This window comes from Papio anubis, chromosome 2 (genome assembly GCF_008728515.1).
Source record: "Papio anubis isolate 15944 chromosome 2, Panubis1.0, whole genome shotgun sequence".
Classification (NCBI taxonomy): Eukaryota; Metazoa; Chordata; class Mammalia; order Primates; family Cercopithecidae; genus Papio; species Papio anubis.
In genome coordinates, this window is record NC_044977.1 from 50405365 (window position 1) to 50424186 (window position 18822).

Here is an 18822-nt window from a genome sequence, read left to right on the forward strand (position 1 = left end):
TATCTAGCATTAAAAGAAATGCTCCTTTGATATGAATGTTATTAACATTTAATAATGATTTCATCTAGATCAGAGGGAGAGTCTTTTTTCCCTCATGTAAAAATTTATATTCTTGTGGAATATAAATACCTATCCAGAGAGTCAGCAAGGCAAACAATGAAAAGACTGAATTATTAAATAATTTTATATTTTAGGTTAACGTTGCAATCCCTTATGGAACCTCAATAAAAAGTAGAGTATTTTTATTTTCTAAAATTAATTGAAGCAGAGTCATGCAAAGACAAAAGAGGATTTATTTCGGATTCAAGATCATTTGTGTGAATATATTTGCAAAATAGAAAACTATCCTTCCCTGCCATATTGTTATTTATTAAAACTAATCTATTAATATAATTATTACATGTAAATAAACCATAATTTTAGATACCCCAATTTGACTAAAACCAGCAGCTTATGCATTTTTTATTTCCCTTTAACAAAAAATAATTATTTTAAGAAAATACTTCTGAATTATTGCTGTCTTTTTCCAACTGTAAGTTTGCTGAGGTGGTTGGTATACGAGTGCCATTTGGGTTACATTGGAAAGGTTTCAGAGCAGTATGTGTTTTGAGCAGTTTGGTCTTGAAGGTTGGCAGAAATGTAGATTAATAGTAATGATGTTGTGGTAAAACTTGGAAATGTTTATGTACTTAACATTTTACTTAAGAGGAGTGCATTATCCCTAAGACAAACAATTAGTCTTGGCAGATGATAAATAAATAGGGTGCTAATTAGTGGATGTTGTATTTTCTTGGCAGGAATCGTGTTGTATTTTCCTTTCCAGGATGTTGTATTTTCCTGGCTGACATTTAAGATCTGGAAGTTAGGTTTTATTTGACTCCTGTGGTATTTTCTGTAGTCATAGGAGAAGTAAAGTGCTGATAAAGGAGAATGGTTTTTACTATAAACATAGACTAGCCGCAGGTGGGTAGAGGCTGAGAGCTGGTTGCTGACCAGACAGGGGATGGTGAACAGGTGATGGAGATCGGGTTTGGAGACAGATCATAGAGCCTTTTCATGCCCTTGCCCATGAGCTGCTCTGCCTCCACCTTTCCTTCCACCCCTCACCTCATGTTCTGTATGGTCACCTAGATGCCTTTGAAGATGAGAAACCCCCAAAGAAGAGCCTTGTCTCCAGAGTTTCACAAGGAAAGAGGAAGAGAGGCTGCAGTGATCCTGGGGGTTCAGCAGGTGGTCCAGCAAAAAAGAAAGTGGCCAAGGTGACTGTTAAATCTGAAAACCTCAAGGTTATAAAGGATGAAGCCCTCAGCGATGGGGATGACTTCAGGTGAGATGCCTGCAAAGCTTTGTCTCGGGTCTTGATTTTTCTCATCAGAGAATTGTGAGTAATGAAAACCTCTATTCTTACTTGTCACTGGGGTCCATGGAAGATTGGATCTTTAAGCTCTTCTAGGTACAACTCAGACCTGTAAGAACTGGAAACTTTACAGATAAGAACGGTGACAGTGTGCAGAAAGTGGTTTGTTCATGCTTCCACAGCCAGACAGTGGCAAAAGCAGGAGAACCCAGGTCCAGTGTCCAGTGTTCTTTCTACTACACAAAAATATTAGATATATCACAAAATATTTACCTGCCATTCCAGCTTTATCTCATACTACTTTCCTCAAGCATGCTCTTCTCTGGCCCACCTGGACTTCTCATCATTCACTGAACACATTCTTGTACTTTCTGCACCTGCATTGTGCTCATGGTATTCCCTCTACCTGGAGTGCTTGCTGGCTTCCATCTTGAAGATGCAGATCCGAAACCACCTACTCTAGAGGCTTCACTGATTCCTCCCCCTTCTCTCCTCTGATTTCCTGTAGTGCTTCTAGGGAGTGTGATATGTCTGCCAGTTATTGTTACCACGCCACATACCCAGGCTTACCCTGTGACCTCTCAGAGAGCTGGAACCATGTGGGGTTCATTTTCATATGCCCTGTAGCATCGATTGCAGGGCCTTTTATTTGGCAGAAACTGAAAAAGTATTTTTGCAGTGAATGAGCATTTATAGTAATATGTTGTGAACAATAATTATGAGCCCAGGGAACACTTGGTTATCTGCCTCTTAAGAAAGTTGAGGGGTGGGGAGAAGAGGAAGAACAGAGGGGTAGTTGTTCCTTTGCTTCTTAAACAAATCCTCACTCCCAGTATCTGCTTTTCCAGCAGCCTCTAGTCCTGGCGTGAGAGAGTAGTCCAGTAGAGAGCACAGGAAGGGACACGGGACAGCATGCTGATTTTCTGCCATGGTTCATCTCTTCTTTTCTCTAGACTTTCCTTCCCTTCCCGTCCCATCCCGTCCCGTCCCATCCTGTCCCCGTCCCCGTCCCTGTCGCGTCCCGTCCTTAATGGAGTCTCGCTCTGTTGCCCAGGCTGGAGTGTAGTGATGCAATCTTGGTTTACTGCAACTTCTGCCTCCCAGGTTCAAGTGAGCCTCCTGAGTAGCTGGAACTGTAGGCGCCCACCACCATACCCAGCTAATTTTTGTATTTTTAGTAGAGATGGGGTTCCACCGTATTGGTGTTGAACTCCTGAACTTAGGTGATCTGCCCAGCTCAGCCTCCCAAAGTGCTGGGCTTACAGGCGTGAGCCACTGCGCCCGGCCTCCCCTAGACTTTTCTGAAGAATGCCTCTGAGCTTACTACTTTCCAGTTGCGTCCCCTCACTAGTTGAATTGTATCTCCAGAGACATACACATAGAGATAGGCCATGATACTGCTAAGGAAAGCTCTGAGTTCCCCTTTCCCTCTCCTCTGAGCATTGACTGTGGTCATTTCTGCTATGTTCATTCTAAGGGGAAATTTTTATTGCTGTGGTGTTGAGGGAAAGTGGTACCCTAAAAAAAGAGCATATTACTAGAGCTCAAGATTGATGATTGGTTATTTTAAATGTTTATGCCAAAATCCTAGATAATATTCTCACTTGGTACCAAGTGCCAAAGTTTACACAAGTTAAAAGTAACTGGATACTCTGGACACATTTTGTATATGAATTTGCAGAAATATATTACGAATCAGCAAGTACTTAGTCTTGAACCGTTGTTTAGCCAACTGCTTATCTATGTTATTATCTATTTAGCTAGCTAGCTGTCTATGTATCTTGTTATTTATGACTCACCTATGTGTAGTGACATCCCTGCTTGAAGTTAGAATGCTACGAACAGAAATATGATGTCTCCTTACATCATATTTCTTAAAGATGGAAAAGAAATCTGAGTAGGCTTATAGTAGGATAAGTAAATGTAAATTTTATTCTCTTCTTTCTGGCCTCCAAATGCACGTAAATCACACAGATATCACAGTTCTGGAACTCATGTTATTATTTTGGTGTCTTCTAACTTTTCCTTGTCATGTCCAGGCACAGCTATGTTTTCTTTCACACAGATCTAGATTGGAGGTTTTTTGACAGCACATCTGGTATGTATTAGATGATCAGAGCACGTCTTGATGAGATGTTGAGACACGTGTTGATGGAGGAAGTGAGGCTCAGCGCTTACTAATCATCTTTAAATAGTTGCCACAGATTCTCAATAAATAGGAGGGGTTTTAAAAATTCCGTTTAGCTTGAATGGAACTCTAGGATATCTGAGCCTTCTTCATCTTCCTTCCTGTGGTCTTTACACAGGGACTTTCCAAGTGACCTCAAGAAGGCACACCATCCGAAGAAAGGGGCTACCATGAATGAAGACAGCAACGAAGAAGAGGAAGAAAGTGAAGATGACTGGGAAGAGGTTGAAGGTGAAACATCTCTCTTTGTTTTTCAGAACTCTTTGGTTCTGTTTTTTTTTTGTTTGATTCTGTTTGGAGTCAAATCACTAATTGCAATCCTGTTGTTTCCTTTTGAGCTAATTAGACCACAGATAAGGTTGTACCAGGGACTTGCTTTGCTATATATGGAAAAACTCATGGCCAGGTTACCAAAGAAGGCTGTTTACTCTCTTTCTCTGGTGACTGTCAATGGGGTAGATGTAAATAGAGAGGCAGCACTATTTAGAAGGAGCAGAGGCTTTGAAAGTAGTTAGAACTGAGTTCAGTGCTCAACTTTGCCACTTAGGTAGCAGTGTAAGTGAGTAATTTAATCTTGAGCAAGTAACTTCACCTCTCTGAACTGAGTTTCTCATTAGTAACACTCTGTAAACACCGAATGTTTAGTGTGAGCCATTCACAGTACAGGCTGTAGGATTATTGTGGGGAAAAGAAAGTTTGCAAATGTATCATACACTCACAGTAAATACCAGCTAATGTTATCATCCTTGATTCCTTCTGTCTGACCTGACTTTTCCCCACCTTTTTCTTTTGAAAGTGTTCAAATTTATCAAAAAAGTGAAAAATGTAATACATGTCCTCTTCACCTAGGTTCATTAACATTTTGCCACATTGAATGTATGTTTCCCTCTGTAAATATTCATTGTGGAACCATTTGAAAATAAGTTGTAGATATTCTGATATTCCACTGCTGAATACTTCAGCATGCATTTCCTAATAATTAGACATTCTCCTGCATGACAAAATGACCTTATCACACCTAAGAAAATGAAAAATAAGTCCCCAATTGTTACAAAAACATCCTTTATAACTGTTTCTTTTTCCACACCAAGATCCAACCAAGCCTTGTATTTGATCGTCATGTCTCTTCAGTCTCTTAATATAGAGCGGTAGCTCCCGCCCACCACCTTGTTTTGCTTTTCATAGCACTGCCTTTTCTGAAGGGTCGTAGTCTTTTGTTTTGTAGACGGTCTCATGTTCTGGTTTTGTCTGATAAACAGTCACATATCTTTTGATGTTGTTAAACTTGTTTCAGTATCCCTGTATTTCTTGTAAACTAAATCCAAAGATGTGATTTAATTTTTATTAAACTTTTTTTTTTTGCAAGAATCCTTCCTAGGTGATGCTTTAAACCTTATCTTGCATTGATTAAGCCACCTCTAATGTCAGATTGTTCCTCTTCTAGTCATGCTACCTTTAAGCTAGCTGTACTACCATGTCCTTTTGACATGGCCTCATTAGTCTTTGAGAACATTTTTGTTTGGCTTATACTTTTCTTGCTGTAGACTTGAAACCAGCTTTTTTTCTTCAAGAAGCTGTGGTTCATTTTAATAGAGATTCGTGTATAGAGACCAAGATCTGGCATTAGATGCATTCTTTGCCAGTGAGATGTCATGGCTTCTAGGCCCAGATCCTCTTTTTTTTTTTTTTTTTTTTTTGAGACGGAGTCTCGCTCTGTCGCCCAGGCTGGAGTGCAGTGGCCGGATCTCAGCTCACTGCAAGCTCCGCCTCCCGGGTTCCCGCCATTCTCCTGCCTCAGCCTCCCGAGTAGCTGGGACTACAGGCGCCCACAACCGCGCCCGGCTAATTTTTTGTATTTTTAGTAGAGACGAGGTTTCACCGTGGTCTCGATCTCCTGACCTTGTGATCCGCCCGCCTCGGCCTCCCAAAGTGCTGGGATTACAGGCGTGAGCCACCGCGCCCGGCCAGATCCTCTTTTAAGGAACTTTTGCTAATGAAGTTTTCAATTAGATCCAGTTCAGCAAGTTTAGTCCTTTTCAGCTACTGTATACAAGCAATATAGGGGGCGAAGAGATGAAAAGGATGTATTTCTTGTCACTTTGAGAATGAAAGATGGACACCTAAGTCATGGCTCTATACAAAGCAAATTGTGCTAATTGTTATAGTGATATAGAATGCAGAGAAAAGGAGATTATTCTCATTTGACTTTTTTTTTTTTTTTAAAGAGTTTTAAGTATATACATACATGCATGAGTGTCAGCTTTTTAATAGAGGGGTCTGTATGCTTTAGGTCCCTTATCTAAAGACTGCCTGGGTCATGTGGGTTAAATGAGACACATGAATATATAACACTCAGCATAGTGCCTGGCACATGGTAGGACTCAGGGCAGGGCATGCCTAGGGGTCTCTGCGGGCTATCTCTCTCACATTCATGCCTCACTTCCTCCTTCCCAGCAGAACCTTGATTCTGTTCAGTACAGTAGGTTTTATTGTTGTTATTACTATTACTGATTTTTTAAAATGCTTGTTGATAGAACTTAGTGAGCCTGTGCTGGGTGACGTGAGAGAAAGTACAGCCTTCTCTCAATCTCTTCTGCCTGTGAAGCCAGTGGAGATAGAGATTGAAACGCCAGAGCAGGCGAAGACAAGAGAAAGAAGGTAAGCTTAGACCCTTGCTTGTAGGCTCCTGTCACATGTAGTTGGCAACAGCTGCTGCTTTAGGAGGACTTTGGAGAAACTTGTAGGGGACCAGGACTGAGTATCAAAGTTTTTGAGAACCTTGGGTCAGGAACCTGATTTACCTTTAGAGACTTGAATGAGACACCTTCGTGTCCTGGCTGGGGTGGGGGAGGAGGAGAGAGAACTCCTGTGTGCCAAGGATTGAGCAGGTCATCCGTTATCTTACCTAATCCTTAGAAAAGTGTTATGAATGAGGAGCCAGAGGCTCAGAGACACTAAGTAATGTTTCAGGAGTCACTCAGCCAGTAATTGAGGAGCTGAGACCTAATCCTTCTCATTGACTTGGGATTCACGTTTTCCCTACCATGTCACGCTGTAGGACTTGAGGCAGCGCCCACCGTGGTAGGGAGCCCCTATCCTTCCCAGCATCCTGGAGTACCTGTGCAGCCTCTGATGACCTGGGAATATGGAGCCTCTGATGGCTTGGGAAGTACACTGTGCGATGGGCATGTTACTAGGCACAGAAGAGGGAGATAATACAAATCATTCAAGAAGTGTCAAGTTGTCTTGAAAATTTATGGTATATAGACTGAAAGAGATTTTACACTAGAACAGTGTCACGTAAATGACGGTGTGTTAATTTAACATTAATAAAGGTAATGGCTGCTAAGTAGAGAGTCAGTAGTCGGAAGAGTTGGACAGCCAGAGAAGACATCCTGGAAGAAGTGAGCTTTGAGGCATGTAGGTGAGGTGTGGTCTGCTGTTGGTTGAGAGGAGGGTTGTCTGGGTACAGAATGTCCCAGGCCAAGGTTTGCTGATGAGAAGGAGCCAAAGAGCCTACAGGAAATAGCTGGGTTGCAGATGGACTTGAGTAGCACAGCCTTGTGTAGGGAAACAGGGAGAGTGATTCACTGTCATCCAAGGAGAAGGAATTGCCTGGGGGAGTGGAATCTGGTTTCAGTTCCCCACTTCATTCCCAGATTTTTCACTATGTGTTGCAGTGAAAAGATAAAACTGGAGTTTGAGACACATCTTCGGAGGGCGATGAAACGTTTCAATAAAGAGGTCCACGAGGACACACACAAGGTAAGGGCAAGGGATGATGGGGAAGGACTTTTCGTTGTTGGCGGTAAGAGCTTGTGCTCACCGAGGCTTTATTTCTGGCTTTGCTGCTCACTCTGTGGCCATGGCAAGTTTCTTACTCTCTCTGAGCATTTGTGTCCTCGTCGGGGAAGTGGGGGTAGTAATAGTGTCTGCCTGGGAGGGTGGTTGTGTATTATAGGTCAGGTAGCTTACAGCACAATGCCTGGCATGCAGCAGAGGCTAAATAACAAGTACTTGCCTTCCATCTCTCCTTTCAGCCATTTAATATCATTAATTCTAATCCCAGCTGCAGGCACTGGCTTTTAACTTTACCTGATAATTATTGAACACCTATACACACCTAGCAAGGTGCTTGGCGTGGTGGGGATAGAGACTTGGATAAAGCTTATTTCCTACAATTGAGGAGTATCTGATCTCTAGATGGAACATGGACTTCCAAACAGAGAAACTCAAGACTATGCCTAAAACAGTGAAAGAGATCAGCCTGGCTCTGTGGAGCTGGGCAAGGCTTTATGTAGGAGAAAGGATTAGAGCCGGGTCTAGGAGAAAAAGTTGAAGACTCTAGCCAAGTTGTGGAGGGGATGGCAAGGTGCCCAGCTCACCTGCGTGTGTGGAGTGTATAGGATGGGGGGTGGGGGTGAAGGGAGGGCAGGCTTTGGTTTCCCTTTGATGGATGGTGGGCTGCCAGAGAGGATAGCGATGGGGTGGGGGAGATGCTTTATGTGCAGCTGCTCCAGAAATCTAGAGGTGCAAGGACGGTGATGAAGTTAGAGAGGGTCGCCTCCTTCATCCAGGCCTGGGGCAAGAAATGAGACAGCTTTGTGCCTTTCACCTCTTGTTGGGTGCTGGAGGTGAAAGAAAGGGAAGATGACTCTCAGGTTTGAGACCTGAGTGAGGAAAGAGAGGCAGCACTATTGATTAAAATAGAGCGACTGTTAGTAGGGGAGGAGGAAGCCAAGGTTGAAGGGAAAATGACGCAAAGCAGTGTGTGAAAAGAGGGGAAGAGGCCATATAATCATTTTAGTAGGTGGATGAAGGGTGGGGTTTGGGGTCAGAGGAAGGGCGAAGATGTGGAGCCTGTGACAGAAGGTTGGGCTCAAACACCCAGGGGGGTGGTGAGAGCAGCCCAGTGAGCCCAGTGAGCTACGTCCCACCACCGGCTTCCACAGGCTTCCAGCAGTCTCGCCAACTCCACCTCACTTGCCTTTCCTCCTGATCTCGTGGAGCAAACCCCAGTTACGACAGCATTTCATCCAGAAATCTTTCAGTATGTATCTCTAAAAGACAAGACCAAAACAAAAACAGTTTGTATTTTGAAGCTTTGAGTTTTGATGATTCCTTTGAAGGAATGAGTATACAGAGAGAAAAAGAGAAGGTGAAAGACAGGCTTGGGAAGTGGCCAATACTAGTATTTTTACTTTCTTATATGTAGAAATGGCAACACATATTTCTTGCCCACAGGATGTCTTGATTTTGGCAGCTAAAGTTCCTCCTGGTCTCTGGCCTGCCTTCCATGCTGCTCCTTCCTCCTTTCCTTTTTACAGGTTCACCTTCTCTGCCTGCTAGCAAATGGCTTCTATCGGAATAACATCTGCAGCCAACCAGATCTGCGTGCTATTGGCCTTTCCATCATCCCAGCCCACTTTACCAGAGTGCTGCCTCGAGATGTGGACACCTACTACCTCTCAAACCTGGTGAAGTGGTAAGGCCCTCCGCCTGTCCTGCAGAGCTGGGGAGTGTAGGATTTGTGTTCCTCTCAGAGGCTGTGTTCAGATCACTTCCACAGACCTTCCCTGAGGTGGTAACTATGGATCAGGTGGTGGGCATGGCATTGAAGATAGAGAAATGCCAGGCATGATCTTGCCCTGGTGTAGCTCCCAGACTGGTGGGGAGACAAATACATACCAAGTAATTACAGGGTGGCATGAGGAGTGCCCTGAAAGGGGTGTTCTGGGAACTGCATGCTCACAGTGCAGGGGCGCTTTTCTCAGCTGGGAGGTCTGGGAAGGCTCCCCAAGGAGGTAAAGTCTGAGTTGGGTTTGCAGTGATGAAAGGAGTTAGCAAGACAGGCTGGGGAAAGTAGGACAGGGGCAGGCGGGTCTCACGATTCACTCCCTCTTTTGATTTTCTTGGCTGTAAATGAAGATTCCCATTTGCCCTGACCTCTGACACAAGGAATGCCTGCTTTCTCCCCAGGTTCATTGGAACATTTACAGTTAATGCAGAGCTTTCAGCCAGTGAACAAGATAACCTGCAGACTACATTGGAAAGGAGATTTGCTATTTACTCTGCTCGAGATGATGAGGAATTGGTCCATGTAAGTGATTCCTTCCAGATCACTGTTTTTTATCAGTACTGTTAACTAGTGATAATGGCAGCCATGTGCCAGATGCCATTCCAGGTGTGTTACCAACACGACCTCAGTCAGTCCTCGTAATGACGATAGCTGCTGAAGCTCAGAATAGCTACTTGATGCCTCTAAGATCTTTTCCTTGGTGAGCCTGAGAATCAAGATTGGGATTGGAGTCTTGAGTGGCAGGCCTGCGTGCTTTCCTCCCTGTCACCTCTAGTGCTGGTGTACCAAAAAGCCCATAATTTTTGGTCAGATGTGTTAGAAATATTTTCATTAATTATTCCAATTTTGTCTTCAAAAGTCCCAAGGAAATGTTTTTTCAAATGGGATGCTGAAGTCTTTGAGAACGTGTTTTTGTATCTCACATTTGGGTGATGATACTGGCAGGCAGCAGTGCAGTGAGGAGGGTTCTGTCCATAAAAAAGAATCGTGATAGCAGAGTGCTCCAGGGACAGGCAGGCTTTATCAAATGCCTACGGGCACCTGTAGGGAAGGCTCTGTCTGAATAAAACAAAAACAGAGATCAAAATGTGGTTTTATCCCTAGAAGATTCCTATTAATCCATACAGTTCAATCTGAAAGTCCCAGATTCTCTGGAGAAAAAGACCAGATTTTTCATATCTGTAGAGGCCAAATGGTTGACATCTTTAGTTCTCTTCTTCCATATTGCTTTTAAAAAGCCTAAGATATTTGGCAAGGCTGATAATGATGTTATAATATGCTGCCCAAAGAAAACTTTTTTTTTTTTTTTTGAGACAGAATCTCTCTCTGCCACCTAGGCTGGAGTGCAGTGGTGCGATCTCAGCTCACTGCAACCTCCACCTCCCAGATTCAAGTGATTCTCATTTCTCAGCCTCCCATGTAGCTGGGATTACAGGTTTGCACCACCATGCCTGACTGATTTTTGTATTTTTAGTAGAGATGGGGTTTCACCCTTCACCCTGTTGGCCAGGCTGGTAACTCATTAATATTTTAGTATTGTCCTCCCAGACTTGCTTCCTGTGTATTTGTGTACATCTGTATTTGTTTTATTTGTTTAAGCAAAATGGGATCATATAGCTGTTAAAGAGGGGGTACAATTCAGTGACCATTTAGTACATTTACAGTGTTGTGCAACTACCACCTCTATTTCCAAAATGTTTTTGTGACCCCCACGGGAAACCCTGTATGTACCCATTAAATACCCCGTTGTTACCCCCCGTCCCCGCTCATGGCAACCACCAATCTGTCTTGTGTCTCTGTGGATTTACCTATTCAGGATATTTAGTATAAAATAAATTATACACTATGTGGCCTTTTGTGCCTTTTGCGTAGCATAATGTTTTCAAGATTCATGTGCATTTTAGCATATATCAGTATTTCATTAATATTTATGGCTGAATAAGATTCCATTACATGTATATATATTTTCTCTATCCATTGGTGGACATTTCGTTAGTTTCTACCTTGTGGCTGTTGTGAAGAGTGTTGTTAACAATGTCTGTAAATATATTTATTTACATACCCTGTTTTCAGTTCTTTTGGGTATATACCTAGGATTGAAATTGCTAGGTCATATGTATATTCTATGTATAACTTTTGGAGAAACCACCAAACTGTTTTCTACGGTTACTCTACCATTTTACATTCCCACCAACAATGAACAAGAATTCCAAATCTTTGCCAACACTTGGTTATTTTCCAATGTTTTGATTATAGCCATTATGATGGGTGTCAAGTGATACCTCATTGTGGTTTTGATTGCGTTTCTCCAATGACTGATGATGATGAGTGTCTTTTCGTGGGCTTCTTGGTCATTTGTGTATCTTTTTTGAGGACATGTCTATTCAAGTATTTGCCTATTTTTTAATTACGTTGCCTTTTTGTTGATGATTTGTAAGAGCTCTTTATGTATTCTGGATATTAGTTACCTATCAAAATACATGCTTTGCACATAGTTTCTCCCATTCTGTAGGTTGTCTTTTTACTTTCTTGATGAAGTCCTTTGATACACAAAAGTTTTGAATTTTGACAAAGTCTGAGTTACCTATTTTTCTTTTGCTCGTTGTGCTTTTGGTGTCATATCTAAGATTCCACTGTCAAATCCAAGGTCATAAAGATCGACCCCTGTGTTTTCTTGTAAGAGATTTATAGTTACTGCTCTTACATACATTGAATATTTGCACATATCAGGTAGATGTTCAACATCATTCTTATGCATGTGGATAGCCATTTGTCCCAGCATTATTTGTTGAAGAGACGATTTTTTCAGTGGGGCTTGGATGGTGTGGCATCCTTTTCAAAAATCAACTGGCGTAAACATATGGGTTAATTTCCAGCCTCTCAATTCTATGTTATTGTTCTTACGCCAGTACAACAGTGTTTTGATTACTATAGCTTTGTAGTAAGTTTTGAAATCAGGAAGCCTCAGTGTAACTTTGTTCATTTACAGTATGCTTTGGTTATCTGGGGCCTCTTGCAATTCCATATGAATTTGATGATCTGTTTTTCCATTTCTGTGAAAAAGCTGTTGGAATTTTGATAGGGACTGCTCTGAATCTGTAGATTAATTTATGTGCCATTACCATCTGGTTATTAGGTCTTCTAGTCCATAAGCATGGATGTCTCTCCTTTTATTTTTGTCTTTCTCAGCTGTATTTTGTAGTTTTCAGTGTACAGTCTTTCATCTCAGTTAAATTTTTTTCCTAGGTACTTTATTCTTCTTGATGCTGTTGGAAATGGCATTGGTTTCTTAATTTCTCTTTTAGATTGTTCATTGCAAATGTATGGAAACACAACTGACTTTTTTGTGTTGTCTTGTACCCTGCAGCTTTGCTGAATTCATTTATTAACTCTACTAGCTTTCTTGTTCGTTTATGTATGGGATCCCATATTGTATCTATAAGTAGATCATTTTACTTCTTCCTGTCCAGTTTGCATGCCTTTTGTGTCTTTTTCTTGCCTAATTGCTCTGGCTAGGACTTCAAGTACAGTGTTGAATAATGATCGTGACATCAGGCATCCTTCTTTTGTTCCTGATAATTCATGGGGAAAGCGTTCAGTCTTTCACCATTAAGTATCATGCTGGCTCTGGGTTATGATGTTGACTCAGTTTCCTTCTATTCCTAGTGTTTTGAATGTTTTTTTTTTTTCTAATGAAAGCCTGTGGGATTGTCTCAGATGCATTTTTCTGTGTCAGTTGAAATGGTCCTCTGGATTTTCTTTCCTTCATTCTTTTAATGTATATGTAATTGATTGATTTTCTTATGTTGAACCATCCTTGCATGCCTAGAATAAGTACTACTTGGTCATGTTGTATATGTCTTTTAATATGTTGTTCGATTTTGTTTATTAGTATTTTATTCAGGATTTTTGCATCTATATTCATAAATTGGTTTATTTTCTTGTGATGTGTTTGTCTGGCTTTGGCGTCAGGGTAATGCTTGCCTCGTAGAATGAGTTAAAAAATGTTTCCTTTTCTAATGTTTGGAAGAGTTTGAGAAAGATTAAGGTAAATTCCCCTTCAGATGTTTGCTAGAATTCACCAGTGAGGTAATCTAGTCCTAGACTTTTCTTTGTTGGGAGGTTTTTGATTTCTGACTCGATCTGTTGTTATAGATCTGTTCAGATTTTTCATTACTTCTTGAGTCAGGTTTGGTCATGTGTATATTTCTGGGAGTTTGTCCGTTTTCTATACATTATCTAATTTGTGGGGATCATACAGTTCTGTAACCTGATTTTTTTTCCTCAGCAATGTACATTGATAGATTTCTTATTAAAGGTGGTGACTGTGTATGCTTGGGTAGCACTAGACTGTTTCCAGAGTCCTGTCAGCTACATTATCTTGTCTAATCCTCTTTAGAGTCGTGTGAGGAAGCTGAGGCAGGGATTATTCTAGATGCAGAAATCCAGGTGTAGGGAAGTCGCTCAGCTAGTGGTGAACACTTAGTTATCCAGACTTCTGGACCTGTGCTCCTGTGCCATGCTGTACAATAAGAAACTGAGAAATTAATGTTGGTACAATGCCATCAGCTAAACTACAGGCATTATTTGGATTTTCCAAGTTTTCCTGCTGATATCCTTTTTCTATTCCATGATACTGGTTTGTATTTAGTCATCATGTCTCCTCCAGTGTGTGACAGTGTTTTGATCTTTCCCTGTCTTTCATGATCTTGACACTTTGGAAATTTTTAGCCGCAGAAGAAACAAGGCAAAAGCAATCATTTATCTCACCATAACATGGCTCCTCACACTGGACTTTCTCCTGAGGCTGTGGCAGTAATCAAGGAGAGATGCTGGGACCTGGAGACCCGTGTAGGAAGGCCTTGCCTGAGTATATTATCACTGTTGCCGCTGAAGGTCAGGTCCCCTGAGGGGCTCCCAGACTTCCAAGTTAACAGTGTTCAAAGCTGCAGACTCAGTTAAAGATTCAACGTGGGGAAAAATGGAAAACAGGGAACAGACTTAGGTGATCTGATGATAATGATATTTTCTACTACTTCTTCCCAAAGTGGCATTTCATTTTATTATTTTAGTCACAAACGTAACACATATTGACTATAGAACAATCAGAAGATAGGTAAGCAGAGAAAAAAATCCTGTAAACACCCATAACCCAGTATGTGGATGGTTTTTCAAATATCCATGTATGTCTAAATTTATATTTACGTTTTTTTTTTTTTTTTTTTTTTTTTTTTTTGAGGCGAAGTCTCCCTCTGTTGCCCAGGCTGGAGTGCTGTGGCGCGATCCCGGCTCACTGCAAGCTCTGCCTCCTGGGTTCACGCCATTCTCCTGCCTCAGCCTCCCGAGTATAGCTGGGACCACAGGTCCCTGCCACCACGACCGGCTAATTTTTTGTATTTTTAGTAGAGATGGGGTTTCACTGTGTTAGCCAGGATGGTGGCGATCTCCTGACCTCGTGATCCACCCACCTCGGCCTCCCAAAGTGCCGGGATTACAAGCGTGAGCCACTGCACCCAGCCGTATTTTTTCTTATAAAAATGTAATCACATCATACTTTTTAAAGGAAAAATTTTATTTTCCTTTAATATATGACGAGCATGTTCCTGTTCTTCTATGAAGATAAACCTCTGCATCATCATTTTTAACAGTGTCTGGAGTTTCCATTGCCCATCGCGTACTGTTAGAAAGTCTGGCTGTTTCCAACTTTTCCCTGTCTTGAACAAGCACCATAACAAACAACATTGAACTCATTACATCTTTAATTACTTTCTTAGGATAACTGTGTTATTCCTTTTCATCATAGATATTCTTACTGATTCTCCGGGCTCTGCAGCTCTTGACCCGGCTGGTATTGTCTCTACAGCCAATTCCTCTGAAGTCAGCAGCAGCAAAGGTGAGGTGCTCAGGGCTGCCAGAGAAGAGCAGCAGTTGACAGGAAATTGTCACACTTAAAAAAACTGATCATTATTGTATTTTTAAGAGCTGATATTCATGGAGTGTGGGTTCTTTCGAGCCTTGCACATACCCTGTGTTAGGGAAGACTCGGGCACATGAGTGGGTATCTGGCAGCCTGAGCTTCATGTGTGCAGAGTGCTGCTTTTGTTTCTGTTGTGTAAATTGGGTGGAATGGTGCCTGTCCTCACTTGCTCCGTGAAGTGCTGATGAGTGAAGCACTGAGTTTTGAGGTGCTCTAGGTTAGCTTCAAAAAGCTAAATGCTATACTCATTGGGGTATTGGCATTATCTGAAGCCTGATGGTCTAGAAGCTGATTTTCATAATATCTGTATTCTTAAAACTACAACTGTATTAAATTCGTACGTATTTGTTTGCAAAATGCGTATGTCCAAGGTGGGTAGTAGTACTGCTGAGGAAACTGAAACTTGGAAGTTAAATAATTTACATAACCAATAAGAGTTAGAACTGGAATTCAAACCCATGTTTGACTGTTCCAAATCCCATGTTCTTTTCTCTTTACCGTTAGGGTGAAAATAATTATACTGTGGCCTTATCTAAGATGCTACAGATTTTAGCCATACATGCATACAACCCTGAGGGATAGCTGGTTGATCACTGTCTGAGCTGGGGACATCTTGAGGTATTGGTTCTCTAGCTAGTGAATTAACCCTGTTAGATTACAGGATTTCTATCATATGCTTAGCAAAAGAGGGAAAAAAGGAAAGCAAAGCAAAATTTCTTACTCTGTTTAAGGGAAAGAAACCTTCCAAGGAGAGACTGACTGCGGATCTGGGAGGCTGCTCAGAAACTTCCAGCCAAGTTCTAGAAAACCACACCAAGCCAAAGACCAGCAAAGGAACCAAACAAGAGGAAACCTTTGCTAAGGGCACATGTAAGCCAAGTGCCAAAGGGAAGAGGAACAAGGGAGGCAGAAAGAAACGGAGGAAGCCCTCCTCCAGCGAGGAAGACCAGGGCCCAGGAGACAAGCAGGAGAAGGCAACCCAGCGACGTCCGCATGGCCGGGAGCGGCGGGTGGCCTCTAGGGTGTCCTATAAAGAGGAGAGTGGGAGTGATGAAGCTGGCAGTGGCTCTGATTTTGAGCTCTCCAGTGGAGAAGCCTCTGATCCCTCTGATGAGGATTCCGAACCTGGCCCTCCAAAGCAGAGGAAGGCCCCCGCTCTTCAGAGGACAAAGGCTGGGTCCAAGAGTGCCTCCAGGACCCAATGTGGGAGCCATCGTAAGGACCCAAGCTTGCCAGTGGCATCCTCAAGCTCTTCGAGCAGTAAAAGAGGCAAGAAAATGTCCAGTGATGGTGAGAAGGCAGAAAAAAGGAACATAGCTGGTGTAGACCAGTGGCTAGAGGTGTTCTGTGAGCAGGAGGAAAAGTGGATATGTGTGGACTGTGTGCACGGCGTGGTGGGCCAGCCTCTGACCTGTTACAGGTACGCCACCAAGCCCATGACCTATGTGGTGGGCATTGACAGTGACGGCTGGGTCCGAGATGTCACACAGAGGTACGACCCAGCCTGGATGACAGTGACCCGCAAGTGCCGAGTTGATGCTGAGTGGTGGGCAGAGACCTTGAGACCATACCAGAGCCCATTTATGGACAGGGAGAAGAAAGAAGACTTGGAGGTAAGGCCTTGGCTGCCAGGGGCTCTTAAGACCCAGTCAGGTTATTAAAATTATTTCTGTTTTTGAGCACCTTATATATGCCCAGCACTATGTTGGGTGTTTTTAGTGGGTTGTCTCATTTAATTGTCTCAGCAATATAAAGCTGGGGCAGTTGCTGCCTTAATTTTAGTGGTAAAAGTTGTGGAGATGAGAGATGAACTGCCATGGTGTTTGAGCCCAGGTCTGTGTGGCTTTGGAGCCTGTATACTATTAGTTATTGCCCAGTTATAAATTTGGAGCTTTAGAATAATTTATGCAAGTAATATAACTCAGACTGAGTGAAAGAAGGAATAGCCCATGGATATATTTTCCCCCTTCCCCCATCATGCGTGCATGTAAAGATGCATGTGCAAACACCCCTCATACATAGAACACTCACCTCCTGGGAAAGAGCGGTCTCGGAATGAGACAATATCTTCAGTCTATTGAGAAGGCAGATTGGGAGGCAGAGACTTCTAGAACATAACACAGCTATGTCACTTGATCCTAGAACCAGCACTTAACACCAGGAAGAGTGCCCGAGCCGCCTCTGTGTACGGCAGTGGTGGTGTTGGGTGGAGCTTGCCATTTCTACACAGGAACATGCCCAGATTTGTCACAGGTTTATTTCCAATCACTCAGGATAGGTAATTTGCAGATTTATTAATCATTTCCTATAGGAGTGCAGTGCATCCCACATTGAGTGTTTGCTCCAGGGGTGTTCTTGGTTCATTTTACCTAGTAATGATGGGTTAAGTGGAAATTATGCAGATGGTATTGTAACTAATGTACCTAAAGCTTAGTGGAAGCTGAACATGCAGCGTCCTCTCCTACTATCAGCAACTCCACATTGCCAGTCCTTACTAGTCTGTTGGGGTTTTTGAAGAAATGCCAAGGGCAAGCCTAAGAGAGCCTGGTGAACAGGGTGACTTAAAGCAGTGAATTGCCTACTGAGCAATGAGCAATCTTAGAGAAGGGCAGAGAGAACACTGTCAGAGTGGACCAAGAGAAAAGTCGCAGGGTGAGAACCACTGCTCTCAATTTCCTGTGAGAGCCGGCAGATAAGCTCACGCTCTTCTTAGAAGAGGATTGTCCCTTTGAGATAAGACCTTCTTACTGAAGAGCACTGTGTGTTTTTCTTCCTTGCAGACCTTTAACAGAGCAGGCGCTGATCTGCTGGGGCTGGGTTAGGCATCTAAGCATTCAAATAGGTTAGACAACTTTTTGAAGTTGCCACAAGCCACAGATTTATTTGATTCTTTTTAGCTTTTGATTCATCTGTGACCGACTTATTGGCCGGAGCTACAGATGTGATGTTACAAAAATCATTAGTGTTCATGAAACCTTGGATCCACCATCTGTTGGCAGAACAACTTAGACTAAGGATCATCTCCCTCAAACTTCATTTCCTCTTCTAAATAACATGCTCAACTTTGTCTGTCTGGCCTTTGCAGTTTCAGGCAAAACACATGGACCAACCTTTGCCCACTGCCATTGGCTTATATAAGAACCATCCTTTGTATGCCCTGAAGCGGCATCTCCTGAAATATGAGGCCATCTATCCTGAGACAGCTGCCATCCTTGGGTATTGTCGTGGAGAAGCAGTCTACTCCAGGTGCGTGAGGCAGCCTGGTTGGCCTCAGGGGCTTCCTGGTGGTGTGGGATTAACAGCCTTCTTCCTGGGCAAAGGGTGCTGATGGGAGCTCATCTGACTTATCAGTGTTCTCAGGCTAAGCCAGTGTGCGTGTGCTGTGTGTGTGTGATGTGTAGGAGAGAAGAAAATTTGAAAATTAAAACAGGGATTAAAAGAATGGCAGGGGAAAAACAGTTACAAAGGAAAATAAAATACAAAGTAGGAAAAATAAAATTTAAGATAGGGCAATATAAAACACGCCCCACAAATACAAGTTAAAAACATACAAAAGGAAGGAACAAAGGATTTGATTATGAAAGTTAAAAGTGAGTGGATTTTTCATGGGTACAGAGCTCTGTTTGGCATGAAAAAGTTCTGGAAATGGATGGTGGTAATGGTTGTACAATGTTGTGAATGGACCTAATGCCACTGAACTGCACACTTAAAAATGGTTAAAA

At 42.5% G+C, this 18822-nt stretch overlaps 1 protein-coding gene across 3 annotated transcripts in view; it reads left to right on the top strand.

Moving 5' to 3' along the window:
- Positions 1–18822, top strand: part of XPC (XPC complex subunit, DNA damage recognition and repair factor) — a 33800-nt gene that overhangs the window by 4478 nt on the left and 10500 nt on the right. For all 3 annotated transcript variants that reach the window (XR_002515732.2, XR_002515731.2, XM_003906852.5), the window contains exons 2-10: positions 1132–1327; positions 3664–3776; positions 6080–6203; positions 7226–7310; positions 8873–9030; positions 9525–9645; positions 14927–15016; positions 15832–16713; positions 18186–18346. Coding sequence is in view for 1 of the 3 variants with exons in the window: in XM_003906852.5 (XP_003906901.2) it covers positions 1132–1327; positions 3664–3776; positions 6080–6203; positions 7226–7310; positions 8873–9030; positions 9525–9645; positions 14927–15016; positions 15832–16713; positions 18186–18346 (1930 nt within the window). In the remaining 2 variants the exon portion in view is untranslated. The remainder of the gene's footprint in view (positions 1–1131; positions 1328–3663; positions 3777–6079; positions 6204–7225; positions 7311–8872; positions 9031–9524; positions 9646–14926; positions 15017–15831; positions 16714–18185; positions 18347–18822) is intronic.